Source organism: Rhinichthys klamathensis, unplaced genomic scaffold (genome assembly GCF_029890125.1).
Source record: "Rhinichthys klamathensis goyatoka isolate OS25496 unplaced genomic scaffold, OSU_Roscu_1.1 h1tg000064l_1, whole genome shotgun sequence".
NCBI classification, from domain to species: domain Eukaryota; kingdom Metazoa; phylum Chordata; class Actinopteri; order Cypriniformes; family Leuciscidae; genus Rhinichthys; species Rhinichthys klamathensis.
Window position 1 is genome coordinate 741659 of NW_026606607.1, and position 15291 is coordinate 756949.

Below are 15291 nucleotides of genomic sequence, written 5' to 3' on the forward strand. Positions count from 1 at the left end.
AACAACTCGAGTTTAACTAAGGAGAGTTAATAAACCAGAAAAGAAACAGGTGCCGGATTAATCAGAAACTTATGACCAACACAGGCGAAACAGGAGCAGGGGAAACGAAACCAAAACACAATGACCCTAAACAGGCAAAAGATTAATCCTGACAAGATATGTTATACAACAAGCCCATCGTTTACAGAGTTAGTAAGTTAATAATCCACGGGATTAAGCACATTAATGGAACTCTTAACTCTGAGACAACAACCAGCATATTTTTTTATTTATTGCTGACAATTGGGGCCAGATTGAGGCCAGTTGCCGTTTCGGCACACATGCTTACAATGCCACTGAAGATTTTACATTAATTGATCTTGGACATCAATGAGGACAGAACTTTTTTACGCCTTGCAAACTTAAACACATGGTGTTGCAAATTCAGCTGATTTGTCACCAAGATAAGTTATCTAGCTTGTTAAAACTGACAAAGGTTTAGTCGAAATTGCAAAAAGTATTTTGTCTTGGCAGCATTGGTAAAACTGTAAACCAATTAAGAAGTGTTTGTATGATTTTTAATGAATTTATAGTTGCATTATAGTTTTATAAATTCCATCTTGTTGCAAATAATCAATTGTTTTTTTTTTTATTCAAAGAAAATATTTTTTTGTTAAGAAAAGTTAAGTAATAGAAAATATTTCGGCAACACTTTAGTTTAGGGTCCAATTCTCACTATTTTAACTAGTTGCTTATTAGAATGCATATTACTAGGATATCGACTGTTTATTAGTACTTATAAAGCACATATTAATAATGGCTTATTCTGCATTTCCATACATCCCTTAATCCTACCCAATACCTAAATTTAACAACTACCTTACTAACTTTTACTAAGTTATTAGGAGTTTATTGAGGCAAAAGTCGTAGTTAATAGTTAATTAACAGTGAGAATTGGACCCTAATCTAAAGTGTGACCAATAGCAAATATTAAACTGCATTGCTAAAACGTAAAATTGATCATTGGTTTGTGGTGGGGCCAGTGAAAATATTGGCAGAGCAAGTAAAAATTCAGGTTACACAGTGTATACAGTGAATTGCATCCTAATTCAGTTAAGAATTTCAGCAATGTATCTGTTATTTTTCCAGCTTGTGAACAGGAATCTGAGATAAATGTGACACAGATGTGACACCCTCAACCTAAACCAACACAGCACGTGTCAGTGTTGGTCGACTGAAGTTATGTATAGAGACTCACCGGTTACATTGGAGAAGTTGTATCCACTGCTCTTCACATCTTCAAACACAGTATAGAGTGTAAATGAGTATTCAGTCCCTGGAGCCAGAGACGTGACATTATGTTCCACTAAAGGATCAGTTGGTGATATATGTATTGGAGGCTCGACTTTATTCCAGTTTATCAGCTCATAAGTGTAATCGTTGCGTTTGTCGACTTTGTCCCATTGTAATATTATATAAGTCTCTTTCCGATCGAAGACCGAAACACTCCCAACATTAGATGGAACTGAAAAAGAAAGAGACAGAAATTTTATATTTTCTTAACACCTGCTCCAATCCACCTGTCCATCAATTAATCTACCATTCTGTTCATTCACTGACTGGAAGTTACTGTACAGTGGCCGCAGACAGTTGGAAATCACATCTACAAATGTCTGAATGTCTTTGCATTACATTAAAAAATCAAGAAAACAGCATTTATTTTAAAGACTGAACAAGCACATCTTTCATTTTAGATATTACAGGTATTAGTAGGATATTAGTAGGTATACAATAGAACCCCTTTGTGTTTGTGCAATGTTAGTGGATCATGTTGATAGTTAATGTGATGAACTGTGTGAGGTTAGAAAAGCTGTAGCAGCATTTGGGGAATTCCAATTTTGTGTCTTTGAAGGGCACTTCTGGACCAAGTGACAGTGAACACCTGAATCCCTTCACGAAGGGCCCTTTCTACAAATCGGTTAGTGAAGGGTACATGCAACATCACATCAAGGAAGTAGTCTTATTGTTTATGGTCATATGACCCAGGGTGGTGAATCCTTGAGATTCATTTTGAAGCTAGATGGCAGGAGAGTTCGAGTTAACATGTAAACAGAATAATTTAAGTTATTTTGTTATGTTTGGGATATAATACAAGAATTTTGTTATAAATAAGTTTAAATAAGTTACAATGTGTTTCATAGTAGATACGTAAGGAGTACATAGTATGTGCATGGGTAACAGGACTGTAAAAGGAAGCGTTACCAATGTGACTACAGGGTCTAAAGAAGAGACGGCAAGTTTTAAAGTACAAAAAAACTTAATTATAAAATATGTATTTGTTTGCAAGCAACAGCCTAAAAAATCCCGTTGTAAGGACTGATGGACGCCATGCTGCGTTATCATGGTAACATTCAAGGTGAAAATAATTAGGAAATTACATAGATAATTTTTTTTTGTCTTTCTTGGCAAAAAACAACAACAAAAAACGTCTGCGTTATGACACGCAAGTGCTCTGCTCCCTTTAAAATCCAAATATTCTTTCCAAATACATTCTAGACCACTGTACATTGCAAATGTTAATATTGTCTGTAATGAACATGAAGGGCTCACAAATAAGCAGTATTTGAAGTGTTTTATTTATTACTAATGTATCTTTTTTATAAAAAAATGTACACTTTTTTTTAATGTTTACACCAAGCACCTCTGACATTTAGCACATGAGAAGCAAGCGTGCTGCAAAACATTGTGGCTTGTTTAAGAAGATATATTAAGCAATATTTAAGAAATTGCACACATTTTAAGTTGTTGATAGTTTAGTTTATTTTATTCAAATTTATGTTGTAATAAATAATTGTTATTATTATTTAATCACATTATTTTTTACACCTATTGATACAAATATGTTTTTATTTAATTGTGCTCATATTTGCTTTTGTAAAACATTTGTTATTAATGGTCAGTATGTGTCATGTAGATGTGATTTACATTTTATTGAAATTATCTTAATTTTCTAAAAATTAATACTATTTTGAAAAATCACATACCCATTTCAGAAATAATCAGTATCGCTTTCGATATTGGTATCGTTATAATTGCAACAAAAAGTATCCGTAACGATATTACCCTTTCCTAATTGTGTTTCTTATTGTTGTTATGTACAGCAGGTTTTTTTATTTAAATCTTACATCTTGTATGTAATGCAATGAATCGCCAGCAAGTGTTTTTTGCTAGTTTTAGCCCGACGCAGTTATCAAGTTCACGTCCTGCGCCACGTTGTTTAAATAGCAAATGCATTTGCGCCCATTTGTGCGCCCATGGGCGTGCTGGTCTGAAAACAAGGTGTGTGTTCAGGGACATTGTTGGTGCATTGCTATTTTGAGGCAACTGAAATAGACTGAGCCATTGACCAACAAAAAACCTGATCTAAAGACAATGGATCTCGCAGTATTTATTTTTTTTGTTATTTAAAGGGCGCATTAGTAATATGTGCCTATAGGCGGGTCCACAACACGCATACACTCTGCTTATTACACACACAGGGACGCACAGCAGCACACAAACATGCCAAATATTAAAAATAAAAGGACTACAATGTAAAAGATTATTATTGTCTACATAAAGATATGGTGGAATCCGGCTTGTCCCGTATATGGTCACTTAAACCTCGCGCATGAGCAGATCCGTTTCCTCTCTGGAGAAGTGTTCAGTTTTCCTTGCAAATTCCGCCAGATAAATAGTTGAGTCCGCCATGGCGTGAGCGCAACTGGCTTTTAAAGGGAATGACAGATGAGACTCTGATTGTTTTTTTGCACGTTACGCCCAAAACACACCCATTACTCATTAAGAGAAAAGAGACAACCCTTTTAGACCATGCGCCGGGCGCGCCGACCATTTTTCCCGTCGTTAAACTAGCAAAAGTTGATTCGGAAACGGCCAAAGTGCATGGTCTAAAGTGCACGGCGCAAGTGCACTTAGGGCGTTTCCGAATTAAAATAGGGCCCACAGTCTTAACCCTTGTGTTCCAACGCATTCTCATCCCAAGGCGTCATCTTATTCACACTTTTGACCATGCTTCAAAATCCGACGCACATGGCACCCTTTAGCGTCAGGTACATGACGCTCATCCTCGGGCGTTATCTAACACCTTTAGCGTCAGTTAGATGACGCTTCCGTTTTTAGCGTCAGTTACATGACGCTTCCGTTATGGGTAGGTTTAGGTCTGGGGTAGGGTTAGCGTCTCATATTGACGCTAAAGGGTGCCATGTGCGTCGGATGTTGAAGCATGGTCAAAAGCGTCAGTTAGATGACGCCTTGGGATGAGAACGGGCTGTGTGTTCTGTTCGATTTCTGTGTACTTCCCTTATGGACCGGGTCAAATTGACCCTAATTGGATTCAATACAATTCCTCAAAAATCACACTATGAAAAACAACAAAGATTTAGATACAAACTGTAAACCTTTAATATCAACATTTGTCAAACATTACAAAAACATTATGGGCCCTATCTTGCACTTGGCGCAAATGACTTTGTACACTGACGCATGTATCATTCCTATTTTGCACCCGCGCAAAGCGGACTTTTCCCTCCACAGACGCACGTCGGTAAACTAAGAAATACACTTGCGCTCCCCGGGGCGGTTCAGCGCAAAGAGGAGGCGTGTTCCAGCGCAAACTTTCCCTCATGCTATTTTGCTGTTCTATAAAACAATTGCGCCACTGACCAGAAAAAAACTAGTCTAAAGTCAGTGGCGCGTTGCGCGTTGTTCATTATGCAATTTTAAGGGCGCATGCTTGGCCATAATCAATGTAGCGTGTGCACAACGCGCATACACGTTGATTCTCTCATCTAAGCAGCAGTTTTCATTTTTGCAAATCATACATTATTACGATAGATAGATAGATAGATAGATAGATAGATAGATAGATAGATAGATAGATAGATAGATAGATAGATAGATAGATAGATAGATAGATAGATAGATAGATAGATAGATAGATAGATAGATAGATAGATAGATAGATAGATAGATAGATAGATAGATAGATAGATCATAGACCCAAATTATCATACGCCTGTTTAACAGAAGTTAATTTGGGTGGGTTTCTCCATCCCCAATGTCACTTCTCTGTGTTTTACGGTCCTGACGAGAACGTTGCTCTCCTCGGCTGTGAACCGCTCCTGGCGCGCGCCTGGCAAACCCGCCGTTATAATAGGAATCCGCTTTAGAACATGCGCACCTGCTGTTAAAGGGAATGTGAGATGACGCTCTGATTGGTTTATTTCACGTTACGCCCAAACCACACCTATGAATAATGAAGCTACTTCAGACCAACCCCTTTTAGATTTGCGCCAGGCGCAAGAGGCATTTATCCCGCCGGGAAAATAGCAACAGCGCCGGGATCCGCCCACAAAGTTACTTGCGCTTTACGCTTTGACACTTGCGTTTCAGATCGTTAAAATAGGGCCCTCTATCTGAAAATATGATTTATGAAAATGTTTTTAAAACATTTTTTAAAACAGTTTTGTTTTGACAAAATTGGAAAATAAACAGTATACTGATATTTTTGCATGTTTTTTTTTTTTTTTTTTTACATTTTATGCTTTGAACATCGTAACTGAACAAAAAAAAATTGCTGTATAATGAAAATTTTCATTTTCCTAAGTTAACTTTCCCTAGTTTCCTAAGACCTATTTTCCTAGTTTCATTATTCACTCACTGGGAAGTGAGAAACCAAACATAACAAAATCATACATCAAATAAATGTTTTTTATTTATTTATTGGCTCTGTAAAGCTGCCTTTGAAAATCCTACATAAAAGTTTTGGTTAAAAGCTAGGTATTTTAGATATTTTGAATATTGAAATGAGAGCTTATTTTACTGTCTGTGTCTGACAAAGATTTTCATCTGTAATTTGCAAATAATTCTGAACACTGTAATTTTATCTTTTTCAAGTGTGTTTGGTTAGGGTTAGAGGACTTTTAGATGCACTTGCATGTTAGAACTGGAGTTGAAGTGCCCTTACATACAGAAGATAAATGTTTTTATTTTGTGTCTGTACAGTTGCTTTTGAATGGCTGTCTATGAGGGTCAAATTGACCCGTGAACATCACAAACGTAACAGTAATTTTGTTTGTATATGTCAAAACACATCAGCATGTTGAAACTTTGCATGCATGTTCATCATGATAAATGAGAAAAAGTCACAAAATATCAAGAAAAAAAACAAAGGTTAACCAGTATTTCCAACAACTTGAAAATCGAAACGGGTCAAATTGACCCGCAACATAACACAAGGGTTAACATGGCTATGTTAATGCTACTGGCCGAAGCTTGGCCACTCTGCTCACAATTGCCGTTTCTGTCTTTTTTTAAAATCTTGACTAGAATTGAGTTTATGTAGAGGTTACACAATCTCTTTAAGACCACAACACACGGGAGACTTTTCAGGTGCTCACGCGAACAACGCCTCAGTGCCAGGCGCGAATCAAACAAGAGCGCAAAAAAAAAAAAAAAAAGGCGCCAAGGGAGCCTCAGCGTCCCCCAGGGAACAGTTAGATAAATACAACATGATTAAATGTGGAGATGATCAAAACAGGATCAAATTTTTATTTATTTTTTAAATGCATGTATCTGTTATATATATGCATGACATTTATTAAATTTTACATCTAATATTTAACATGTAAATCTCCCTCAAATGTCCTGCTATGAGCTCACAATATAATATATGTGAGTCCTGTTTATTTGTACTCGAAAACAGGCACTGAAACATCCCTTGTGCGTCGTTTTTTTATGATTTGATATCACAAAGATAATATCTAACTTGCTAACGTAAACTTATTATTAAATAACAAATTATTGACAGTAAAAATTCAGCAAGGTTACACATTGTATAAAGCATCCTAATTCAGAATCTGGGAGAAATGTGAGAAGCAGTTGTTTTGTCTGTCACACAGACTTTGGTCTTTGCAACAGACCAGATATACTGAGACTCACCGGTTACATTGGAGAAGTTGTATCCACTGCTCTTCACATCTTCAAACACAGTATAGAGTGTAAATGAGTATTCAGTCCCTGGAGCCAGAGACGTGACATTGTGTTCCACTAAAGTATCAGTTGGTGATATAAGTTCTGGAGGCTCGTCTTTATTCCAGTTTATCAGCTCATAAGTGTAATCGTTGCGTTTGTCGACTTTTTCCCATTGTAATGTTATAAAAGTCTCTTTCCGATTGACGACCGAAACACTCCCAACATTAGATGGATCTGAAGAAGAAAGAGACAGAAATTGGCCTGTAGCAGTTAGAAATCACATCTACAAATGTCTGAATGTTTTTGCATTATTAAAAAAAAAAATAATAATCAAGAAAAAATCTAAATTTATTTTAAAGAAAGACTGAACAAGCATATTTCATATCACATTAGATAATGAAACCACTTTGTATTTGTTCTGAATTACTGCGAGAGCCTGTGTGAAGTTAGCCAGAAAAGCTCTAGCAACATTTGTGTACAACATGCTACTGGTTCCCAAATCTGAACCTCTGTACATTGCAAATGCAATATTGTCAATAATTGAAGATCTCACAAATAAGCAGTGCTTATATATATATTCCTTATGTACATGCATAACTTCATTTAAAATAACATTTAAAGGCATTTCATTTAAATAATTGTGATATGTTTGATAATTTGTTACTTAATGTAATGAAAATCATACATTTTTATGTGTGCATTAGTGTTTAAATACTTGTATTCTCTGTACTGTTTTTAATGAAGTAAATCCAAGAGTTAATTACAAGTTTCAGTTAGTTTTACTTGCGGTTTGCAAATAGATAACATGTGGCTGAAATTGTGAAGAACACATTAACTTTTGAGAAGGAACATTTATTAACAATTAACTCAAATAAAATGTTAGCTTAAATGCTAGAATGATCATATTTATATAAGGTTTACAGTCTATTTGTAGTCTATTTTAATTTTAATGTAGGATAATTTTAATGTTATATTACCACAATTCGTAAGTTGATCTACAGAGAAAACACTTTATATATTCAAAAACCTTAATGACTCACCAGTTACAGCCGAGAAATGATATCCATCGCTCTGATTCCCATTAAACACAGTGTAAAGTGTAAAGGAGTAATTAGTTCCAGGAGACAGAGATGAGACTTTATAAGTTACTACACGATCCGTTCCTGTTACATTGATCAGAACGACTTGGGCACTGCCGTTCATCAGTTTATAACTGTAACTTGTGTTGCCGTCGACTATATCCCATTGGAATGTTAATTCAGTCTCTGTTTGAAAAGTTTGAACATTGCCAACATTAGCGGGTTTCATTTGTCCCTAAGGGGAAGAAATGACATTCATTAATAATCAGATATAAAGAAACAAAATTCCAAAACAATTATTGTGTTAATAAATTCTAGCAGCCTACTAACATTGTTATATAAAAATGAGAGTGATAAATTCAGTTGTTTTCAATCCTGGCCCTATGGAGCCACTGCTCTGCACATTTTTGTATTTTTTCCTCGTCAGTCACACCCATTTCAACTCTTGGAGTCTCTACTTTTGAACTGACGAGATGAATCAGGGGACATACAATATGTGAGGAGGTGGGGGTCAGGACAGCTTGTGAAGCACTGATGTAAAATATGGGCACACATAAACTAACAACAACACACACAAAAAAAGCCTTTCAATTCAAAAAATTCAATTGTATAGTAAAATCCCATCAAATTGAATAGAAAGTAATATTCATATTATGAATTAAGAATTTTAAATGAGTAAAAAAAAAAACAGAGCTAAATGAAACTTTTTGTTTACATCTTAATGGAACCAAAGTCAGCAAGGAAACTTAGAGTACAGTTAGACAATTTTATTGTATCACAAGTCTTTGTCCAGGCTCTTTCATTCTAATGTGCAATCATTAAACCCATATTACACCTCTCTTTGAATCTCTTCTCTAGCTGCCAAGTTTAAGTGAAGACTGTGGGTGCTTCTCAATTGGAAGACTGTATCCTAAGACTGACCTTCATTGACCAGTGCTATGAGGCTTCCTCCTCAGCACTAAACACAAGAATGAGACGGTCTAGTGTGCATGGCTACATCAGAAATGTTTCTGTCACACTTTATTTTAGATGGCTTTAACTACTATTTTCTAATAATTGTATTGTTTCAAGTGGCTTATTAAGTCCACCTAATATAAAGTGTGACCAAATCTTTTATCATCAAGCGCTGTGATCAAGAGCCGTCGAAGGCCGTCTCAATTTGAAGGATCCTTGGAAGGCAGCCTTCGGTTTTGCGTCTTTCATTCAGCAATATTTGAAGGATACATCACGTGTATCATTCACGTCCTCTAATTACCACAATCCTTCATTCCAATGAAAAAATAAATAAATAAATATCAGCAGAAAGAAAATTGGCACTGATCTCCAATTGCATTGTGTAATACAGGACAACAACAAAAAAGATGAAGAAATTGTGAATGGTGAAAAGAATTGTGTTTTCTTTTGTTTTGTTGTAAATTAATTACATAATACACTGTCAAAAAAATACCCCTAAACTTAAAAACTTAAGGTCAGTTGCGTTACATTTTTAAGGATATTTAAACTGGATGTTCATTTCAACTCTTTTTTAAAAACAAAAGTTGAATCTTGTAAAATGTAAAAAAAATAAAAAAAATAAAAGAAGTTAAAATTGGATCAATTTAAAAAAAATTAAAACCATATGTTGTCATGAATTACTGATCATATCATTTTTAGTATAGAAAAATGTATTTGTGTAATGTAAAATGATAATGTATCATATTTAGAATCAAGTATAGTTCTAAATATTAATTGCACCAGAAAGTCAGTTAATACAAAGATTTTTATTATACAGTATTTTTTCCAAAATTAAGATAAATAGTATCTTCGTGCAGGGAGAAGGAAACCTTTGTGACGTAGCCATGCACACTTACTAGACCATCTTAATAGTGTTCAGTGCTAAGGAGAACTAGCCTAGAACGCACCCTCACTAGGAAGCAGCCTTCAGATTGAGAAGCATCCTGAATGGAAGCAACAGTATGGCGGCTTTATAGTCTCGTCTACTAAATAAAATGGCCAATTGCCAATGGACCATTTGGGAGCTGACGGACTGCACTGATGAAACCTGCAATGATTAGTCTACTATTAAACCATCAATTTGATATTGAAACAAATAGGTCTACATAATATTCACATATGCAGTTCATAGGTGACAATGTTAGCCCTACAGTTACCGCATGAAATATTTAAACCTATAACATTTGTATCTTCCAATTCGGACTTTTTCCTCACAGTTGCGTGTTTATATCTCCCAATTCTGACTGTATAATTCGCAATTGTCAATTCTGAGAGAAAAAAAAAAGGACAGAAAAACGAGTTTATAGCTCACAATTAATTTTTTTATAAACTCGGAATTGTGAGGAAAAACAGTCAGAAATGTGAGATGTAAACTCAAAATTATTTTTTGTATTCTTTTATCACGTGGCTTCCAAAGACTGTGTAACAAAAAGGGGAATCAAGGAAGGCAGGCAGAGATGAGGATCCAAGTGCAGGGGAGTTTAATGAAACAATAATGAACATAAAGCTGGAACAAAATAACACTGACAACAACAAGGAACTGACAGAGGACAAGTGAAACACAAGGGCTATTTTTATACATGGGGCAAACAAGAGTAACAAGACACACCTGGGGAAGAATAATCAACCGGGAAAACTACAGGGCCACAGGAAGAAGACACAGGAATGAACACAGAAACAATAGGAACATAAGAACACTTCAAAATAAAAGTCTATTCAAAACAGGCACAACACTGGGATTGTGACAGACTGCTACTGCAGAACTGTCTTTTTCTGCCACCTAGGATCCGCCAACAAATCACGCCATCGCTGTTTGCTAACACCCAAATGGTCAATAGCATACAATAAAGTCATTGCGTCACTGCTGTTGCCATATAAACCTGAAACTCATGCGGTTGAGTTGATTTAAACACTTTTTAATGTAGTTTGAGCTTAAGATTCATGTCAGATTTTATTGCTGATTTGAAAGTTATTGAAATTTGAGTTTGGCAAGCAGTTTTTGACATTTTGTTGTCTCCTCATTCAAGTAGATAGGAGTCGGTCTTGCACTCCTGAAATATGGCCGCCTAGTGAATTGACTTTCCTGAAAAGGGAGTTCAGTTTAAGTCCATTAAATAATAACAGATCCATTAAATAATATTGTTATTTTTAATTTATTATAAATGTTGAAATTAACATTACCTAAGATTAATAAAGGCTTTAGAAGTATTCATTAGGGTTAATTAGTGTAGGCCTGGTTCACAGACAGGGTTCAGAGTAAGCCAGGATTTAGCCTTGATTCAGTTAGGACATTTAAATAGCTTTTATAAACGTGCCTATAAAAAAAAACATTAATGATGTGCATATTGAGACAAAACAATGACACTGACATATTTTAAGACCTGTCAGTAGAAGTTGCTTTCAGTTAAGACAGTTTAAACATGCATTTTAGACAGGCTTAGTCTTAATTGTCAGTGAAAACGGGGGGTACTGTTAACAAATGAAAGCTTATTTGTAAAGTGTTACCAAAATATCACTAGAATTACTCAAATTAACTCTTTACAATTCATTTAGGTCATTTATGATATTTATTACAACCACAATAAAATGTTCAGAATGTGTTTACTTGAGGCAGATGCAAATTGAAATTTCAATATTGCATGATACATGTAAAATCAAACACAAAAGCCTTTGTGTAAATGACGTCTGATGTTTCATGAAACTGAGCTACACAAATGCGCACAGCAAATAAAATGGAGTAAAATATATTTGCATACAATTACAAACTATCATCAACTATATGCTAAACATCTCTTTTTCCATTTGACATTCCAAACCTGTCCTGTGTAAAAAGTAAATGGCAACCACCTATCTGGACGTGTCACTGAAACAATCTATTTATTGAATGATTCTCTTTGACAAGCTACCGTAACATGGAAGTCATTTTGAAAACAGCACATGGATTGATAGGAAAGATGTTGACACAACAAATAGCGCATGATGATCTGGCAGCTTGTTTGAAACACAAAGTACTAAAAAGTTTAGTCGCCTCTTCTCATTCACTATTGAACATTTTCGGATCATAAAAAGTGGAGGTATATGAGTTATTTAGAACATTATGTAGAAACAAATGAATAGTCTTGTATTTCAGCTTCTTCAAAGCAGTCACTCTTTACAAAATCAGTTTATTCTCTCATCCAGCATCATGAAGTGAATCCTGAGATGCTTTTTATAATTAATGAAAGAGTCCCATTATGCTGGACACTGGCTTCACTATCTGAGAACCTGTTTCAAAAGAGCAAACTAAATCAAATATTATATCGCATCATAAGATGTTTAGAATAAATGGCCTGATTGAAAGTTACAGCACATCCAGTATATTTAGTCATAAAATGATTACAATTTCTTTTAAATGCCTTCTGCACCGAAGAGCATAAAAGGTCACTATAGACAATAAATTCATAACCATTACAGTAAGACCTTATTACAGCTGAATGATAACAGATACAGAATTCCCGGCTATCATTTATATTCAGGACTTTGGACTGGGATGGTATTTCAGGAGTGAAACATTAGACCCATAAATCTAAAACATGAATCCACAGAATTTTGAACACATGCCATTTAGATGGGCACAAAAACATGAAAAATGTACTTGCAATAAAAATAAATACATTATTTTGTATCTTGAAAATACACAACATTTATGTAAAATTGGCCATTCAGTGAAATATCACTATTAGGCTGAAATCTATCTGGACCCATTCTTAATGCAAAGAACAATATTTAACAAATACTTAGAAATGTGTCTTTATATTTCAACTACTGCTTCCTTTGCCTAGTAGGAAATAAGAAATCACACACATACACACACACACTTCTTCTTCTTCTTAGCTGTCCATCGTGTACGATGATGACGCTTGCTCCAGGGGGTGGGGGTGGGAGGGGGTTGGGTTTAGCGACCTTGCCGCTGGTGCCACTTCTCGTGGGCGTTGAGTCCGATCCTTGAGCCGCACACTCGTCCGCAGATGGAGCAAGGGAAACCAGACACCAGGGGGGTACCAGCCGCCCACTGGTGTCTCTTAAAGCGCCTCTCGGATCGTCGGTCTTGGTTGGTTTGATGTATTTGAGAGATTGCAGTTGCACAGGTGACATGCCAGGCAGGTCTGTCGAGTGCCAGTGATTCAAGCTGCGTGGGGGGAATGTTCGCTCTCTTTAGGATGTCCCTGGTGTAGTCCTTAAAGCGCCGCTTTTGCCCTCCAGCGGACCGCTTTGCGCCCATTAGTTGACTGTAGAGGACTTGACGGGGCAATCGGTGTTCAGGCATGCGTATGGTGTGCCCTATCCAACGCAGATTTTTTTTGGCAACAGCTGCTTCCATACAGATTGAGTCAGTGTTGCTGAGGATGACTGTATGGGGGATTCGGTCTTCCCAGGACAACCTGAGGATCTTCTGTAGGCAGCGAATATGGAAGGCCTCTAGGTTGATGATGTGCTGGCGGTATGGGGTCCATGACTCTGCCCCGTAGAGCAGAGTAGAGACACATACCGCATTGTAAACAGCAACCAGCAACCAGCAAACTGACCTTCAGGTTACGGTTTTCAAAAACCCTGCTGCGTAGGCGTCCAAAAGATGATGAGGCTTTATTTATCCGGGTGTGTATTTCTTTGTCCAGGGAGCAGAATGAGGACAAAGTGGAGCCGAGGTAGGTAAAGTGGTCCACTGTTTTAAGTGGAACGCCGTTTATGTGAAAACTGGGGGGTGTGGGGGCGGAGGTAGTGAGATGGGACATGACCTCGGTTTTTTGAATGTTGACCTGTAGGCCAAAGGATTGGTACAGACGGGATATTGTGTTGAGGGCGTGCTGCATAGAGTCTGGGCTGTGAGCTAAGACGGCACAGTCATCAGCATACTGAAGCTCACAGATTTGGCGGGTCTTTGTCTTTGTGCGGGCCTGGAGCCGACGTATGTTGAAGAGGCTTCCGTCAAGTCGGTATTCCACATGGACACCGTCTTCATGTCCCATTACACGGTGGAAGAGGCAGGTGATGGCAGAGAGGAGGATGTTAAAGAGCACCGGAGCCAAGACACAGCCTTGCTTCACCCCAACGTTTACCTCGAAGGACTCTGACTGGAGTTCTCCAGTGAGCACTCTGGCTTGCATCCCGTCATGCAGTTGCTGTAGGATGCGGAGAAACTTGGGTGGTACCCCAAGTTTGGAGAGGTGTTTCCAGAGCAGTTCACGGTTGATGGTGTCAAAAGCTTTGCTGAGGTCGATGAAGGCAACGTAAAGGTCTTTGTGATGTTCTCGGCTCTTCTCCATCAGCTGCCTCAAGACAAAAACCATGTCTGTCGTGGATCTGGTCTTCCGGAAGCCACACTGAGTTTCCGGAAGCACAGCTTCCGAGATGTGATCAACCAGTCTGCTGAGCATGATCTTGGCCAGGACTTTCCCTGCGATGGAGAGGAGAGATATTCCTTGGCTGTTGCTGCAGACTGCACGGTCTCCTTTCTGCTTGTAAATTACCACGATGTTAGCATCCTTCCAGTCCTGTGGGAGGGTCCCATGTTCCCAGATGTTTTGGATCAGGAGGTGCAGGCGACGCGTGAGGAGGTATCCTCCGTATTTAAAAACCTCTGCAGGGATTCCATCGGGTCCAGCGCTTTTGTTGTTCTTCAGCCCTGCAATAGCTTGCCGGAGTTCTGAGTAAAGTGGTGGGGTGTCCAGGTGCATGGTAGGTGGCAGGTCTGGGAGATTATCCAGAATATGTGGGTCGACAGGGTTGACGTGGTTGAGGAGACTGTCAAAATGATTTGCCCAACGGGCAAGAATCTCGTGGCGGTCCTTAAAGAGGATGGCGCCGTCAGCTGATCGGACTGGGGCAATCACCCGCTTCCTGGGGCCGTACAATGCTTTTATGGCATCGTAAAAGCCATGACTGTTGTTGCAGTCTGCCAGGTTCTGGATTTCTCGCGCCTTTTGCAACCACCAGGTGTCCTCCATAGTCCTGAGGGCTCGCTGGGTTGCTGTTCTTGCAGCAATGAAGGAGGTTTTAAGGGTGGGAGATCCAGGGCAGGACAGGAGAGCTTTGTGGGCCTCATGTTTGGTTTTTAGGAGTGACTGTATCTCAGCTGAGTTACAGTCAAACCAGTCCTGGTGGTGTTTCCTTGATTGGCCTAGCGCCTCTGTGGCTGCGCTATGAATAGCCTGGCGCAATGCTGGCCAGT

General features: G+C 37.8%; 1 protein-coding gene across 3 annotated transcripts in view; it reads right to left on the bottom strand.

Annotated features, from left to right (window-relative positions):
- The window catches only part of LOC130084412 (receptor-type tyrosine-protein phosphatase H-like), a 44659-nt gene that overhangs the window by 24954 nt on the left and 4414 nt on the right, over positions 1-15291 (bottom strand). For 2 of the 3 annotated variants that reach the window (XM_056249825.1, XM_056249824.1), the window contains exons 2-4: positions 8052-8325; positions 6979-7245; positions 1238-1504 (exon numbers count right to left, since the gene is read on the bottom strand). In XM_056249825.1, coding sequence (XP_056105800.1) covers positions 1238-1504; positions 6979-7245; positions 8052-8325 — 808 coding nt within the window. The remainder of the gene's footprint in view (positions 1-1237; positions 1505-6978; positions 7246-8051; positions 8326-15291) is intronic. The other variant, XM_056249826.1, reaches the window with a different exon arrangement.